Genomic DNA, 18,743 nt, shown 5'->3' on the forward strand with positions numbered 1-18,743 from the left:
ATGTCCCCTGTTGGCCACTGGGCTCAAACCCAGAACCTTCTTGCTGTGAGGCAACAGAGCTAACCACTACACCACCGTGCTGTCCAAGCTCACAACACAGCAGAGCCAAACTCAGCCAAAGCTCTGAGTGTAAACTTTCATTTTTTACACCCCTGGGTGCATCACAGAGTTGAGACTATGAAGTAAAAGAAAACACACTAACTGTTTTTCAACTTGCTCAACACAGCTCAGTCCTGAAAAATGGAGAGACACAGTCCATGTCAGGAAACAGTCCAGGTGTGTTGCATCAGTCATTACCCCAACAATTTATCCCCAGGTGCCAAATGATCCAGATACTATGTGTTTACCTAACCTGAAATTGTGTATATTAATCACTTGAAAGTTCCCTCTGAAAGGGTGTTTTGAAATATCTCGCACACTCACACACGATATTGTTTAATAGAGTGTTAAATTACATACCAGTAAGGTGGCGACTCTCAGCAAAACCCCTTGCATCCCGCTGTCCACTTTGCTCTCCTTCAAACTACCGTTCATGCCACGGACAGAGTCCCATACTGCTAACTAGGAGATGGACAGAGAGGCAGAGACAGCTCGAAGATAAAATGTCAACATGGCTATTGAGAAAACCAGCACCATAAAAACAAATGTCAGAATGAATTAATGTGCAAGTATTTTCACTGAGGTTTTTCGAACCTTCTAAGGAACTAAGCACATGTCATTGCACATATATTAACATTACTAACATCAGTGTTACTGGGAATACATGATTTTTCTTTTTGAGTTAGTGTGGATGGAAATTTTGTGTAAGTATTTCTGCTGCTAGATTCAAGTGCTTTTGACAATGCATTTGCATGAAGTTTTTGAAACACTTACGGGGGAATAAATTAATAGCTAGCCTAGTTAAGCATAATTACACTACATACTCTACAACCATGCTATAGAACAGACAGGTGGAAATTACTTCATTGTTCCACTGAAATTACAGGTTTGAATGGCGTTAAATCCACATAGCAGCAGGTCAGAAAAGTTCAAATCAAATCAGAAAAAGTTGGGACAGTATGGATGATATGTTGCTTCATTTCACTTGTTAATATACATCCAATTTAAGGCAATTTAGGCAAGTATCCAGGAAAGGCCTAACCCTTGAGGAGCAAAGATGGGCCGAGGATCTCCAGTTTATCAACAAATACATGAGAAAATGATTGAAATGTTTAAAAACAATGCTCCTCAAAGAAAGATAGGAAGGGATTTGGATATTTCACCCTCTATGGTGCAGAATATCATTCAACAATTCAAGGAACCTGGAGGAATTTTGGTGCGTAAAGGGTAAAGGGCTCAAGCCTAATCTGAACACCCTTGATCTCCAATCCCTCAGATGGCACTACTTCAAGAACCATCATTCATCTATAGCTGATAGAACCACATGGGCTTGGGATTACTTTGGAAAACCTTGAACAAGCTACAAGACACAGTTACATCCACAAACACCAGTTAAAACTTTACTGTGCAAAAAGGAAGCCTTATGTTAACTGTGTCCAGAAGTGCCGTCGACTTCTCTGGGCTTGGAGGCATCTGGGATGGACCATCACACAGTGGAAACATGGTCAAATGAATCAGTGTTCCAGGTCTTTTTTGTTAGAAATGGACGCCGTGTGCTCTGAAGACAAAAAGGACCATCCAGACTGTTGCCAGGAACAAGTCCAAAAGCCAGGGAGTGTCATGGTATGGGGTTGTGTCAGTGCCCTTGGCAAAGGTAACTTACACGTCTGTGATGGAACATTAATGCAGAAAAGTACACTGAGATTTTGGAGCAACATCTGCTGCCTTCAAGACGACATCTTTTCCAGGGAGATTTCAACAAGACAATGCAAAACCACATTCTGCTCACATTACAAAGGCATGGCTGTGGAAGAAGAGGGCGTGTCCCCTCTGTCCCTAATAGAGAATGTGTAGAGAATTTAGAAATGAAAAATATGACAGTGACGACCCCGTACTGTTACACACATTAAGACCTGTTAGCATGTGCAAGGTGGCAAGGAGAAAATGTGCTGTACGTCCATCTGTAATTTGGCAAATTTGGCGAGAATGAGCAGAGACCTGATCTCAGAGCAAAGTGAGTGTTATCTCAGTGCAATAACGTGATCACTCATTTCATCCGGATCCGGAGGCACATCTCACCTGCTGTGCTGCCTGTTATACTGTGCATGTAGGCTACTAGTTGCCATGGTAGCGCGAAGCCATACATGAGCTGACACACCCCACAGAGGAAGTGGGTGGGGTGAACAGTGACTCATTATCATTTTAAGGTACTGTACAGGCTGTTCCTTAAAATAGCTGTTCTGAACAGGGCTGTTCAGACAGGGTGAAAAGGGAAGTGTGGGATTTACTGTATCCCTGTGGTATTTTTGACCAAATAAACAACATCAGGATAGAAAGACATTAAAATAGTCCAATTATGAAAACATGCACTTGCACATAAGGTTTGTATATTTCATACACATGACATCGATGCTTTAGAAATGTAATTTACATTGACATTAAATGATAAATAAACCAGCAGCTAGGGATGTACCAAGGTCCTTAACTACAGCTTGTGATTTGACAAAAAGAATGTCAATCTCAGGGGCAAAATTACAAACCTTATGTGGGTAGGTTTAGTACCCAAGATCACAATTAGTGATGTGTGAGTATTTAGTTGATTTCATTTATTCATACACGCTTTTAAAGTCTTACATCCAGTTTGGAAATCTGCACTGCAGAATTGGAAAGATAACTGTCATTAGCATAGAAGTGAAAGCCAACATTACGCTTGCTAATTACATGTCCAAGGGATCTAACATAGAACCTTTTGGAACACTGTACTGTGTGTGTGTGTGTGTGTGTGTGTGTGTGTGTGTGTGTGTGTGTGTGTGTGTTATTTTTGGAAGATTCATTTCATATTCATATATGCAAACAAACTCATGGCAGTCTGTCAAATAAGACCTACCGGTATGTACTGAAGATGTGGAACACTTTACAGGAACTAAATAATGAACAATTATTCACTGAAGGTGAAGTGAATATTGGTGATTATTATCCATACAGGACACTTTTTCCATGGAATAAAAACGTGTTGTATTCCCTTTTAGCAGGTTTCATTCATTTGGTTTGATAGCATGCAATATTTTTCGTATATCGCTTATCCTACATGTACAACCCCAATTCCAAAAAAGTTGGGACAAAGTACAAATTGTAAATAAAAACGGAATACAATGATGTGGAAGTTTCAAAATTCCATATTTTATTCAGAATAGAACATAGATGACATATCAAATGTTTAAACTGAGAAAATGTATCATTTAAAGAGAAAAATTAGGTGATTTTAAATTTCATGACAACAACGCATCTCAAAAAATTTGGAACAAGGCCATGTTTCCCACTGTGAGACATCCCCTTTTCTCTTTACAACAGTCTGTAAACGTCTGGGGACTGAGGAGACAAGTTGCTCAAGTTTAGGGACAGGAATGTTAACCCATTCTTGTCTAATGTAGGATTCTAGTTGCTCAACTGTCTTAGGTCTTTTTTGTCGTATCTTCCGTTTTATGATGCGCCAAATGTTTTCTATGGGTGAAAGATCTGGACTGCAGGCTGGCCAGTTCAGTACCCGGACCCTTCTTCTACGCAGCCATGATGCTGTAATTGATGCAGTATGTGGTTTGGCATTGTCATGTTGGAAAATGCAAGGTCTTCCCTGAAAGAGACGTCGTCTGGATGGGAGCATATGTTGCTCTAGAACCTGGATATACCTTTCAGCATTGATGGTGTCTTTCCAGATGTGTAAGCTGCCCATGCCACACGCACTAATGCAACCCCATACCATCAGAGATGCAGGCTTCTGAACTGAGCGCTGATAACAACTCGGGTCGTCCTTCTCCTCTTTAGTCCGAATGACACGGCGTCCCTGATTTCCATAAAGAACTTCAAATTTTGATTCGTCTGACCACAGAACAGTTTTCCACTTTGCCACAGTCCATTTTAAATGAGCCTTGGCCCAGAGAAGACGTCTGCGCTTCTGGATCATGTTTAGATACGGCTTCTTCTTTGAACTATAGAGTTTTAGCTGGCAATGGCGGATGGCACGGTGAATTGTGTTCACAGATAATGTTCTCTGGAAATATTCCTGAGCCCATTTTGTGATTTCCAATACAGAAGCATGCCTGTATGTGATGCAGTGCCGTCTAAGGGCCCGAAGATCACGGGCACCCAGTATGGTTTTCCGGCCTTGACCCTTACGCACAGAGATTCTTCCAGATTCTCTGAATCTTTTGATGATATTATGCACTGTAGATGATGATCTGTTCAAACTCTTTGCAATTTTACACTGTCGAACTCCTTTCTGATATTGCTCCACTATTTGTCGGCGCAGAATTAGGGAGATTGGTGATCCTCTTCCCATCTTTACTTCTGAGAGCCGCTGCCACTCCAAGATGCTCTTTTTATACCCAGTCATGTTAATGACCTATTGCCAATTGACCTAATGAGTTGCAATTTGGTCCTCCAGCTGTTCCTTTTTTGTACCTTTAACTTTTCCAGCCTCTTATTGCCCCTGTCCCAACTTTTTTGAGATGTGTTGCTGTCATGAAATTTCAAATGAGCCAATATTTGGCATGAAATTTCAAAATGTCTCACTTTCGACATTTGATATGTTGTCTATGTTCTATTGTAAATACAATATCAGTTTTTGAGATTTGTAAGTTATTGCATTCCATTTTTATTTACAATTTGTACTTTGTCCCAACTTTTTGGGAATCGGGGTTGTATTATATCACTCTACCCATTGGAGAATGAGTGTCGAATATAGTTTACGATATTGCATGGTTGTCAAGACAACATGACATCACACGTCAAACTTCCGCGCTAGCGAGCGACTGTGACAATTTGTAAACAAACATGGCCGCCAGGGTTGCTTCATTAAATATGAAAGGTTTTGAGAGAATTTTGGTTGCCAGGTCGCTCTGTTGTGTGCAGCTGTCGATGTTGATTTTCAGAGTAAGTAAATTACACAGGGAAAATTATAATAATAATAATAATAATAATAATAATAATTGGCTTGACTGTGATAGTGTTGGCCTTTGCTAATACTACACCAGCTGGAAGGTAACTGGACTGCCACGCTAACAGCACAGAGTCGTGGGTGAGCTAGCACTGGCCTTTGAGAATGCTGATATGAAGAGAGGGTGTATGAATAATAATAATAATTAAAGCCGCTAGCGGCCTTGACGGGCCCTCGCATGTGTGGTTCTGCAGCCCAGGACATCCCGCCACCCAACAAAACAGTCACATGTCATATATTCATCAAATGTTCATCAGACAGGCCCATAACGGCTAAAGAGTATCAGAATCAGAGTCAGAGTCATATTACAAGATATCGAGTTCAACATTCAGCAATATCCTACAGATATCAAATTCAACATTTAGTAATATCTTGGCATATGTTATAATATTTCGATATATTACAGTATATCAAAAATCATTGTGTATTTTGTCTGCAACAAAATGCACAATGATAGAAGGTCACTATTATTGTGTGTGTGTGTGTGTGTGTGTGTGTGTGTGTGTGTGTGTGTGTGTGTGTGTGTGTGTTTTCGATTATTTGGTCCACACCAGGCAGTAATATTGTTACATTGTAACATACAGACTGCGTGTGGTCCGCGTTCACACATGCAAACAAACCAATGCATCAGAATCAGAATCATATTACAAGATATCAAGTTCAACATTCAGCAATATCTTGGCATATTACATGTTATAATATTTCGACAAATTACAACATATCAAAAATCCCTTAGCAATTCAACTTCAGCAATATCTTGGCATCATGCTTGCCAAGTTTGACATGAATCTGATGAACCGTCTAGGAGGAGTACGTTAAAAATGACCATGTGTAATTTCACTCTAAATGGCCTTATGACATCATCATTCCAAAGTTCTACCCATTCTTTTCAATGGGAAATGGAAAAAGGGGCGCTACCGTATGAAGTCCCTGGGCCACGCCTGGGGCCAAAAGTCTGTGGCTGAGTAGCAAGGACAATGACTGATGTGTGTATCAAATTTCATGAGTTTTCGTGCATGGGAAACGCCTCAAATAAGGCCAAACACAGCATAATAATAATAATAATAATAATCCTTCGAAAAACAATAGGGTCTCGCACTGAACGGTGCTCAGGCCATAATAATAATAATAATAATAAGGTTTTTTCGTGGTATATCAGATGCATTCCATTCAGCTACTCGTCTTCGACTCATTCAGTATCATGCTAGCTGAATGGAATATATCTGATACACCACTCAACATCAGCCAATATTATTTACATAATAACTGAGATGAAGTTGAGGTTATTGTTCACTGATATTTACTGAGTCTGAGGCGGATAATTGTTTAAGTATAAATACTAAAGTGATAATTATAAAAAAAATATTTCAAACTTCAAAATCTTCATGTAAATTTAATAATTTTGCAGCGCAGACTTGTGTCACATCTCTACACCGAGTCACATGATATACTTTGTTTTGAAATCGATAAAATAAATCACAATCCCACTTTACCTTTGAATAGTTTTAGACCAAACTTTGTAGGATCTTTAGTGCTTTTAGTAACAGCGTTTTCTTTCATCATTTGTAATTCTTCCTCACTTATGGTGACGAAGTGATTGGCCAACATTTTTCCGAGTAGCTGGAGGTGATAGAGAAACAGTCCGAATTTCTCAACCAATCAGAGTGCTCGATTTTCTTTAATTACCTGTGTATTTATACTAATAATTAATAGTAACATGGAGAAGGTGGAGGTTTAAAATGTTCTTTTTTGTTGTGTTGCTTTGGCACGTGTGTGTGTGAATACCAATCTTGCACGTTCACTGTGCCAACTCTGATCACGGAAACCAGTGAAGATGTTCTGGGCCCTGGAGAGTTTAGATTCTACTGACTTGGAGTATAAAACATCTGAAATATGTCTATTTAATCAAACTATGATGGTTAAAATAGTAGGCCAACACTTCCTTCACAACTCATCAGATACATTTATATTTCCCCTGTTCTGTAATTATCAGGGTCAGAGCTTTCACACACACTGAAACTTTTCTCGCTTGTTCCAGACATTTCCTCATCTGTCCAGGATCTCTGATTAGCAGACAAGTTTGCTAAGGATTTTTAAAGCTGTGACGAAACATCGCATCAAAATGATCAGAGTTATAATTTGAGTATGTTATAGCTGTTTCAGTTTCACAGGTTGTGTGTGTGTGTGTGTGTGTGTGTGTGTGTGTGTGTGTGTGTGTGTGTGTGTGTGTGTGTGTTCTTGGAGTCTCTGATACACACATTCATTATTAATCGCTCGGTTAAGTGCACATTATTAACAACAGCCTTTAAATTGTCATGGTCATGTTTGACAAGCCAATGATATTCAGTATGACGAGCTCCACACAGCTGAGGCTTCAGAAGAGTGTGTCCGAGACACAGAACAGAGACGTGTTCTCACAGAGGACAGGGCAGACTGAGAAAATCTGTCACTCTGCCGTTCATATATAAAATGAACAAGGAGGAGAAAGGTGCAGAAGAAAGAGAGATAATGACAGATCTGAAATAAAGAACAGAAGGAGGATCACCTCCGTCTTTATTGGAGATGGCACTTTCAGCAAATAGAAACTGAAAGAAGAGAAAATAAAAAAAGCAAGACAAAAGAGAGACAGTGAGTGTGTAATGATGATGGAGGGATAAGACAAAGAAACGTGACAAAAGGAAAGAGGAGCAACAGATCAAGACTGAAGAAGGAAAGCAGCCAAACCGAGAGGAGAATATGAATGCAAGTGTGTGTGTGTTGGACAGTTGGACTGAAAAGAGAACAACACAGAAGCATTTTAATTGTTGACACCACAAAGGAAAAACTGTTACTTACACGTTTCACGTCTTTCCCGAACGTCTCGCTGTAGGCGGTCCCCAAAATCTCAAACTGAGCGTGAGAGTTCGCCCCGTTACTGCGGAAATCCATCAGCCCAGTCAGGCCTGAGATCCGCCCCTAAAACAAACAAATAAACAATAAACAATCCATCAGTCTGGTCAGTCAGGTCCAAGTTCCACCCCAAAACAAACAAATAAACAACAAACAATCCATCAGCCTGCCTGGTCAGGTCCAAGTTCCACCCCTAAAACAAACAAATAAACAAACAATCCATCAGCCCGGTCAGGCCTGAGACCCACCCTTAAACCAACAAATAAACAACAAACAATCCATCAGCCCAGTCAGGTCCAAGTTCCACCCCTAAAACAAACAAATAAACAATAAACAATCCATCAGCCCGCCCGGTCAGATCCAAGTTCTGCCCCAAAACAAACAAACAAACAAACAAACAAACAAACAAACAAACAAACAAACAAACAGAAAGGCACTCAGAGAGCGCAAACCTCTGCCAAGGACAGTAGTCGAGTCTTCTATGATGTGCAAATCTGCAACTGCAACCACTTTAGACCTGTATGTCCAAAACTATTGGAATTATGTACTACATGTGTATCCCAGAAGATTACTGATACCTGTGAATGTGGATTGTGATATGAATTCATTTTATTTCTACATTGACTATGTTTTGTCACTGTTGAACTTTACTGGATTTTAAGATAACTGGCATTGTTAAGCGCAAACTTCCACCAAGGCCAACAGCTGCCTCGCACTACATTAGCAAAAGGTAAACTAAATTCATGGATCCACCCTGTGATTTGGATCCAAGCCAAAAATTGAATGGATTCTTCCTTGACCCAAGCTACACCCTTCTACCAAGTTTCATGGCAAACGGGTTGGTAGGTTTTGCACAATCCTGCTGAGAGACAGACAAACAAACCATTCTGAAAACAACTTCCTTGCTGGAACTAATAAACCAGAACATCAAGGACGTATTAGCTCATCTGTCCTGCCATCAAAACGACCATGACGACCAAAACATCAAACAGAACTGAAATGTGATGATGTGAGAGAGGACCAACCTCCACAACAAATTGTTTACAACAGGAAAATCAACAAAGGACTAAATTTTGTTCCCCGAGGGAAGATCGACCCAAAACATCGATCGGAACTGAATTCGCAGATAAATAAGAGAGGAGATACAATTCTAGTCAGAAGAAAATGTATTAAGTTGACCTAATTACTAATTTGTTAGCAAAAAAATTCACAATCCAAAGACCATGTTTTGTGTGGAGTGATGAGTTCTTTCAAACAAAGCAATTTGAATATAAATCCATGGAGAACTGACGGAGGAGATACAATTTAACTGAATTGTGGACGACGGATGGCAATAGCTCATCGGTGAGCTAGCAATCCATGAACCTGCTCAGTCCTGAGGTCCGCCTCCCAGAACAAACAAACAGTAAACAATCCATCAGCCTAAACTCTCTATCAGTAAGAAAGCTTAAGTCAAGGTTTCAAAAAAGAGCTTTCCATTTCAGGTCCAAAGATTAAGTGAAATCCAGATGAATTACACTGATACCATAAACATCTCAGATTAGGAAAAGTTCATCCTGAACCTGACACCAGCGCTCACAAAGCAGAGGATATGAACATCTGAACGTGTTCATCAGAAGCAGAAATGCCGTGCCCTTTTACTAAACCTTTTACTGAAATATGGGATTGTAGAGATCCTCTTTCAGAGATCTTTCCTGAAAAGAGAATTATTGAACATGGTGCTGTGCATCGCACTTCAGACTGGTTCTCGTTCTTTTATTGCATTTCTGTACCTTCTGGATGGTGTCAAGCATGGACCAGCCACCATTCCAGGGCTTAGTCGATTTCCTCATGCAGCTCAGACTTGCCATACTGTGCCACTTCCTGTCTTCTAACTTCCTGTAGAACGCATTCGCCAACATCAACACGCTGTCATACAGGTAGATACTGGAGACCTGCAGCAGACAGACAGACAGACAGGTACACTGCAAAAAATGATATCTTAGCAAGTGAAAATATCTTGAAAATAGTTGAAACGATCTAGCATTTCCTATTAGAAGAATACAAGACACCAATTCTGAGATTATTAAACCTCATTCTAGATTGCAACCAACTTATTCTAAGATGCCTTATCAAGTAAAAATATCTGTCCATGCAGCAAGATCATTTCACTAGTATTCAGTAATTTTTTCCTCAAATTCAGTTTTCAATTTTTTGCAGTGCACTCTATAAATCCCACAATGAGTTCAAAACCCTGAGTCCTGCTCCTTCCTGACAAGAATATTTGCTCATGTTTCAGCATGACAGTTCATTACATTGACCAGCTGCCACTTCTTTTACAAAAATTGATGAAAAACCCCCAAGCACACTCATCAATATGTCATCTTAGATCATTAAAAACTGAATTTTTAACCTTGTGTGAAACAGTGAAATGTGGCGATGTGGACGTTTCGTCAGTAGGATGCTCCAGCTGGATGAGTTAATGAACTAGAAATTACCTCCTGGACAAACTTCAACTCACTTAGCTACGATCAGTGTTGACAAGAGGAACATCTCATATCTTGTGAAACATCATTAATGTACATAAGTAGACCTTTGGAAACAAAACAGCCCCTGCATACTAAAAGTTGGATGACTTCTAATTAAACCGTAGGTGCTAAAGAAGGCAACTGGACTTGCTTGAAATCCTTGAAGATGTTTCACCTCTCATCCGAAAGGCTTCTTCAGTTCTGCCTGACTGGTGTCAGGTATTTATCCTCTAGTGGACCAAAAGCAACCCGAAGGAGAGTCGTTGAGGTCACATGGGTCGTTGACCCTCTCAGCCATCCTGTAAGTTGTAGGGTCACTGGAGGCCAGGTGTGAACAGTGTTAGCAGCCTAGAGGGTCGTTAGGGTGATCTGTGGATCGCTGGCTCTCTCTGACCCTCTAGGCTGCTAGCACCATTCAACCCGACCTCCAGTGACCCTAGCACCTACAGGATGACTGAGAGGGTCAATGACTCATGTGACCTCAATGAGTCTCCTTAGGGTTGCTTTTGGCCCACTAGAGGATAAATACCTGGAACTCCCCACCAGTCAGGCAGAACTGAAGAAGCCTTTCGGATGAGAGGTGAAATGTCTTCAAGGATTTCAAGCAAGTCCAGTTGCCTTCTTTTGTGCCTATGGATGACAATGACCTGGATGACTGTGAACCTTCACAGACACGACTCCTAATTCTTACTAGTTGACCAGTAATTAAAAAAAGCTGTCTTTTCCATAGTTAAAGCAAAACCTGTTTCAGGATGTCGCTATTTTGAGATTCTTTGTGCAGGAGATATACATCATTTCCAGCCTCTTTTTTTAAATTAGAGATGTACTATATCTATCTATCTACACTGCCCGTAACGCCTGGGGCGCATAGGGCAGCAACAAAGTCTCTCCACATCTGCCGGTCATGGGCTAGGACGCTGATGGTACCCCAGGTGTAGTTGATGTTCCTCGGTTCTTGTTCGACTGTTCGCCGCCAAGTTGTTTTTGACCTTCCCCTTTTCCCATCTGGTGTCCAATGGAGAGCTGTTTTGATGATGGTTCCATTTTCTCTTCTGAGTACATGACCAATCCACTGCCAATGTCTTATGATAATTATGGCCATATCTTCCTGCTTGCAGCAGGAGAGTAGATCTTCATTGGAAATCTTATTTGGCCAAAAAACTTTCAATATTCTCCGTAAGTTCTTGATGTGGAAAGTGGAGAGCCTCATCAAATCTTGTTGGGTCATTCGCCAGCACTCAGCCCCATACAGGAGCACTGGGAGAACACAGCTGTTGTACAATTTCAGCTTGGTTTTGATACTGTACTGTGAAGATTTCCAGATGTTGTTCATATTGATGAAGGCACCTCTTGCTTTGTTGATCCTGTTCTGAATGTCCTTCATACTTCCGCCGTCTGTTGTGATGATACTGCCCAGATACACAAAGCTGTCAGTATTGGGAAGATCATAATTGTTGACTTTGATTGGAGCTGGTGCTGAGTTGTTCATAATCAGGACTTCCAATTTCTTCTGGCTAATCTTGAGGCCAACTTGGGAACTGAACTTACTCAGCCTGTCTGTCTTGTCTTGCATGTGTCGATGAGTGTGCGAAAGTAAAGCCAAGTCGTCGGCAAAGTCTAGATCTTCAAGGGTGGAGAAGAGTGCCCATCTGATGCCAGTAAGTCCTGCTTCTGTGGTGCGCCGCATCACCCAGTCAATCACAAGGTTGAAGAGAAAGGCGGACATCACACAGCCTTGGCAGACCTCGGTCTTCACCTCAAACCAGATGTCACTTCCACCTACACAGCATTTGTAATTGTTGTAAAAGCACTTGATCAGCTGCACCATGTGACTTGGTATGCCGTAAGCCCTCAAAATGTGCCACAAGCTGTCACGGTGAATGCTATCAAAGGCTTTTTCAAAGTCAATGAAGTTGGCATATAGTTGTCGTTGCCATTCTGCACACTGTTCAACGATATTTCACAATGTAAAAATCTGTTCCACGCAGCTCCTACCTTTTCTGAATCCTGCCTGCTCCTTCCTTAGTGCTTCGTCCACAGCTGTGGACAGTCTGGCTATGATGACCTTGGAGAGGCTCTTACTGGGGATCGAAAGAAGGGTAATTCCACGCCAGTTGTTACAGTCATTGAGTGTGCCTTTCTTTGGAATCTTAATGATTACCCCCTTGGTCCAGTCTTCTGGTACACAGGCCTCTGTCCAAAGTGCTCTGAAAAGTGGTGCCAGTATTTCTGCAGCTGTCTCTGGATCTATCATGAAGAGTTCCGCATTCAAGTTGTCTTGTCCTGGAGCTTTGTTGATCTTGAGTGACTTGATGGCTGCCATATTTTCTTCCTCGTTAAGTGGTTCAATGTTAATATCTAAAACAGTCTCTTTTTCTGGGATGTCTGCTGTCTCTACTGGTGGTTCTCTGTTGAGTACTTCCTGAAAGTGCTCTGCCCAACGTGTATCTTGTTCTGCTTCCGTTGTAAGCAGCTTGCCTTGCTTGCTCTTGATAGGTGGACTGACTGTAGAGTGGTACTTACCACAGACCTGCTTAGAGATTCTGTACAGCTGGCCTTGCTCTCCTCGGCTGCCGCTCTCTCCACTTCCTCTGCGAGTTCCTCAGCAAAAGCTCGGCGGTCATCACGCACCATCTTCTTCACTGACTTGTTGGCCTCACTATACTGCTGCTTGTATCTTTCCTGCAGTCTTGTTGACTGAGTGCTGATCATCTGATTCTTCAGCTTTCATCTCTCTTCAATGACTTTCCAGGTACTTTGTGTGATCCACTCCTTGGATTTCGTCTTCTCTCTGTAGCCAAGGCATTCCTCTGCGCTCTGTTGGTATACAGTCTTGATGTTATTGTAGACTGTGTTGATGTTGTCCGCGCTGATTTCTGTGTCCAGCTCCTGTAGCGCTTGAAATCTGTTCTTCACTTGTGTAACAAAACTATGGTTCGCGTGTGGGTCTCTCAACTTCTGGGTATCGAATCTTCACTGAATATGCATCTTGTTCTGTGCCCTCCTCAGTTTCAGTCTCACCATTGCTGTTATCAGTTGATGATCACTTCCGGCATCAGCTCCTCGCTTCACTCTCACATCTAGCAGTGATCTCCTCCACATTCCATTAATAAGCAGGTGGTCGATTTGGTTCTTGTCTCTGATATTGGGTGAATACCAGGTCAGCTTGTGAATGTCATGGTGTGGGAACAAAGTGCCTCCCACTACAAGGTTGTGGGTACTGCAAAAATCGACAAGTCTTTCTTCGTTTTCGTTCATGGTCCCGCATCCATGACTTCCCATTGATCATTCGTAGTTGGTATTGTCGTTCCCAACCTTTGCATTCATATCACCCATGATGATCAATAGGTCGTGCCGCAGTGCTGACTTTACTTCTGCCGCTAGTTGTTCATAGAAGAGGTCCTTTGCTTCCTCATCACTGACGTTGGTTGGACTATAGCACTGGATAATTGTCATGTTCAACTGCTTTCCTTTCATTCTGATTTTCATCAGTCTGCTGTTCACTGGTTTCCATTCAATTAGGCTCTTCTCTGTACCTTTCCTCAAAATGATAGCAACTCCTTCCTTGTGCTGGTTATCCTCCCTACCTGAGTACAGAACGGTCTCCCCTGATGATGTTGTCATTCTGCCTAATCCCGTCCATCTGCTCTCACTGATGCCTAAAATTTGCAGACCATATCTGTGCATCTCTGATGTTACTTGTGCAAGTTTGCCCGTTTGATACATTGTACGGACATTCCAAAATCCTATTCTTGTCTTGGTTCTGGTGGTCAAGACCTCTATCTTCCTGTCAGTGGCTTCCAAAGAATGACTTTCACCACTGACATTTATACAAGTCCCCTGGGGTGACTCTAAAAGCCCATTACACCGGCTAGTAGATATTGACTTCGTTGCTGTTTCTGTAACCAGTAAAGTTTTCTAGGACTGGGTGGTTAACCCGGTGCCAAACCTCCAACCTGGAGGACCAGGGACTATGCTTCATCAGGCCTCTACCCCTCAACCTGTCTGGCATGGGTGGCCCTACCAGGTGCATAAATCTCCAGCCAGCATAGCTATCAGGGTCATCGAGACACACAAACCCCTCCACCACGATAAGGTGACAGTCCAAGGAGAGAAGAGATGTACTACAGATGATTAAAGTGTACTTTCATTGGCAAGCTGGCAGGATGAACTAGCGAGGCTGACATTTTTTTCAGGAATCCTGTAGGTCACAAGATTCCTGCAGGATTCCTGTGGAATGGGAGTCAGTTTCAATATTAATCACGTGACTGGGACAGGTCACATACACGTCAACCTTTAGTTCCCCATGCCCTTATAAAATCTGTACTTTTCCTTTACATACACCCATGAGCCCTTATACACGAGAAAAAAATTCCAATATATAATCCAAAGCACCGATTGTTTTATTCCACATTATACACTCCTATTGTAATCGGCATATTTATCACACTGCATCAAGTTAAAGGGATCAAATAAGCATGTACTGAATAAAAATACATTTTAGATCCCAGAGAAAACAAAATTAAAAAGGACTGTATGTCCAGTCAAGTAAACAATTATCTACTAAAGAGAATGACTGAACTATAAACTTAATTATTTAATATACATTGTGTCAGTAATACCAGAATTATTGAGGTAAATTTTGCAAATAAAATGTATTAATATTAAATAGTTCATAAAAATTACAAAGTTCTATTTGACAAGTGTTGACATCACCTACAATATTACATTCCACCAAAGAAAATTACTGGAAATATAACAGCAGTACTGAGTAGGTGTGTTAATTAAAATAGTAGGTTACATGTAATAAATGATATATAATCATGCCAAACAGTAAATGAAGGTTAGCAAAAGTTCCATTTGAGAAAAAAGTGTGGACACCACAAGCAGTGCTCGATCCAACTAAAGATGGCTGAACCACATCAAGTATACAGTATTATATAAACAAGCATAAGTGAAAATATTAATAAATTATGAAGTTAAACTGAAAATCTTCACGGTAATTTATAACAAGAATTTAAATCTTATTCCTTTTTGGAGTGTTCTTTGTTGTACAAAGATGCTGCAGATTTGGCACGAGCTATAATAATCACTGCTTGGGTGGCAGTTGTAGCTCCTCATCACACTTCATTTTAATTTGCAGTTCATGTGTCTGCAGTCGTGTTTTTTCTGTCCTCAGGATGAATTTTCCTAACCAATGAAAAAGCCCTCTCACTATCTGCATCGCTCTGTGGGAGGCACAGCAAAGCAGTAAAAAGTTGTTTCAGCATTGGAAACCTGGCAACACCCAGAGCAGTTTTTACATCGAAGACCTTTCCCCAATATACATCTATTATTTTCCTGGTCAATAAAAGAAAATCAGAGCACGGCAAACATGTAGATGGTGTTAAATTGCTTCCATCCCCGACTACATGTTTTAGAGACAGGTTACCAACGGTCGTTACCACCATTACTCTTCATTCAATACTTTTCCAGTTTACTGACGACTGATGGGAGTAACGGGTGTTGGGCATCTGTGTCTACATATAACGTCTATCAGCAATTAAAATGTTTAGGGAAGCGAAACCAGAAATGGCCGGGTAACTACAGTTGCTGTTGTATAAACGGCGACTCCAGTATTGCCTCCCTAAATTATCATCATAATGGAGGAAGCTTTCCTACATGCAAACAGTAAAAACTTAAAAAAAAATGCTTACGTGTGCAGTCTTTGAATCGAGAAACATTTTTTTTTCGCTAGCTGCGAAAAATGGTCTGCCACAGTCGGGGGGATGTTTTGTTTCACGAGAAATTGGCAGAACATAACTTCTGCGGCCGTCACAGAAGTCTGGGCAGTCCGAGCCGATGGACTTAAATGACCGAGAAAACCACGTGCAACTATAAAACCACATAAATCAAAAATAGTTCCGTTTCATTGTGCATGTGTGTTTGAAAAAATAAATCGTGGATGCTAAGAAAATTTTCTCAGAGTAACGGAAAAAATCTCTGATACAAAGCATAATTTTCCCATATGAAAATCAGCGTACGCCGTATTAGTCAAAACATTGCATTTTCCTGTACAAAATACAGGGAAACCGTATAACTTGACATGTATGCAGGTCAGGAAAAATGTCAACGGGAGTGGGCAGGATGAAAATGATCATCACAATAGGTCAAGTTTTATATACATGGCCATCCTGTTATAACAAAGTATTTTACTACAAACTTTCACATATAATGAACTAAGTTTGTTTGTGTCCCCTGCCTTTAGTGACAATGAGTCGGAGTCATAAAAAAAAAGCACTGTCACATCCATGTGAGTTGGCACGCCGAGCGCCATTATTCTCCTCCTGCACATGGGTGATTTTCTGTTTCTTGGTCATGCAACTTTTTGACACAAGCGAAAAATTGCTTCGTGTGCAGATATTTGCTGTGGCGATTTTTTGTTGCTTGCAACAGATCGCAGGTATCAAACATGCTTGATATTCTGCAACAAAAAAATCGCCAGTCGCTGACTTGTTGCAGAGATAGCAACGCGTGTGCATGTCTTTGCGATAATGAAGCGATCACCTCCAAAGGATAAGCCGATCCCTGCCCGCAAAGTAGTCACGTGATTTCCACGTGACTTGCATCCCCCTCTCCAAATCGCCCACTGGTCACAGATAATGCATACACGCAGCTACCCAAGAGGGGAAACTTGCATCCAAAAATCACAATACGGTGGCAACAAGAAGTTGCCCATGTGCACCGGGCTTTAGGACTAATTACAGAACCACGTACCTGTTCCAGATTAGAGCGCAATCACAGCATGTGCTTATAAACACTCTTTAAACACACAGACTTAGGCCCTGTCCACACGGCAACGGATTCAGGTGAATCTGATAAAATTGTTTATCGTTTCGGCCTGGCGTCCACACGGCACCGGTGTTTTGGGTGCCCCAAAATGATATTTTTTGAGAACGGGTTCCAGAGTGGAAAAATCTGGCAACGGCGCCGTTGTGAAGTCGTCTGGATGAGTAGAATGGATTTGTTTATGATGACGTCACAACCACATGACTGTGAGTGCTTCACGCCAGGTAGAAGTGTAATGAACTCAATGTGAGTTGTCAACAAATCCTATAACTTGGTTCATGAAACGCGCTTACAAAATATTTTCACTGTGAATATTTATTGTGTAATGGTGCAAAGTGAGAGAGAGAGAGAGAGAGAGAGAGAGAGAGAGAGTGAGAGAATAGCCCTTAGGGCAGAGTCTTTAGTCCAAACACTGCGGAAGCAGTATAACCAAAACCGCGCACCGCCCGTGCGCTTTCCAAAAACAAAAACAATCCCGCCAGCAAAAATAGGGAAAAAAAGGAGCGATCTCACCTCTTCAGATGTTGGTTTAAGTCCAACAATACATTCCTCAAAAAGGGCGTAGAAGAACAAAGTAATCCATCAACGTGTAGCATTCAATTTATTCCGGACCATTAAAGAATTCTGGAGGATATCAGAATGTTGTCGTACCGGCTTCCATCTACCCCCGTTCATTCCTCTTTCTGCGTCTCCATTCAAAAAAAGAGCACGTGATTTAAAGGGACTATATCCATAGGACAGGGAGTGAGAAGGTGTGTGCGTGTGACAGTGACAGGGAAGAACCTAGGCTCATGCTCGCCCTGAATTTCTCTTAAAGTGAAGGCAGAAGAACGTTCAGCGCCTGGCCAGGCTTTCTATGTATTAATTTACATAGACGTTTTAATATGAAATATAAATAAGTGTCTTAGACAATAGATACTATATTACGCTACTGATTAATAATCAAAACTTTATGTGGCTGATGCTACAGAAGAAGGGGTTTATGCGCATGCGTCTACTTCTATTGTTCTGGTGTCTCCGATGGGACCGTCTTACAGCGCACGTAGAGGTGTGGCATGTGTACTGCATCGTTTTCAGCAAGCGTTGGGTTGCCATATGTACCTGATATTTTACTGATCCGTTGCCCATGTGGACGCGATATTTAAAAAAAAAAAATCTCGTTGCTGTTGTCGTGTGGATGTAGCCTTAGTGATGTATAGACCCCTTTCACATGACGTCACCGCGCCGCGAGATTTTGTTAGGCGCCATATTGGAAGACCAAGTACATGCACTCACAATATAAAACAAAGTACGAGTGAGAGTAAAGTGACACGATGGATGATAATTCTGGTTATGTGAGTACATTACCAGCTGCAGAAAGGGCACGGTATGTGGAGAAACTGGCTGTGATTGATGGGTTTGACCCATATGATAAGACTCGGGGCAAG

General features: G+C 41.4%; 1 protein-coding gene across 1 annotated transcript in view; it reads right to left on the minus strand.

The window, feature by feature from the left end:
• Positions 1–18,743, minus strand: part of grid1a (glutamate receptor, ionotropic, delta 1a) — a 473,301-nt gene that overhangs the window by 61,860 nt on the left and 392,698 nt on the right. Inside the window, exons 7-9 of the mRNA XM_060934832.1 lie at positions 9,754–9,915; positions 7,928–8,047; positions 460–561 (exon numbers count right to left, since the gene is read on the minus strand). Of these exons, the coding sequence (XP_060790815.1) occupies positions 460–561; positions 7,928–8,047; positions 9,754–9,915 (384 nt within the window). The remainder of the gene's footprint in view (positions 1–459; positions 562–7,927; positions 8,048–9,753; positions 9,916–18,743) is intronic.

The sequence above is a fragment of the Neoarius graeffei genome, chromosome 11 (genome assembly GCF_027579695.1).
Source record: "Neoarius graeffei isolate fNeoGra1 chromosome 11, fNeoGra1.pri, whole genome shotgun sequence".
Taxonomy (NCBI): Eukaryota; Metazoa; Chordata; class Actinopteri; order Siluriformes; family Ariidae; genus Neoarius; species Neoarius graeffei.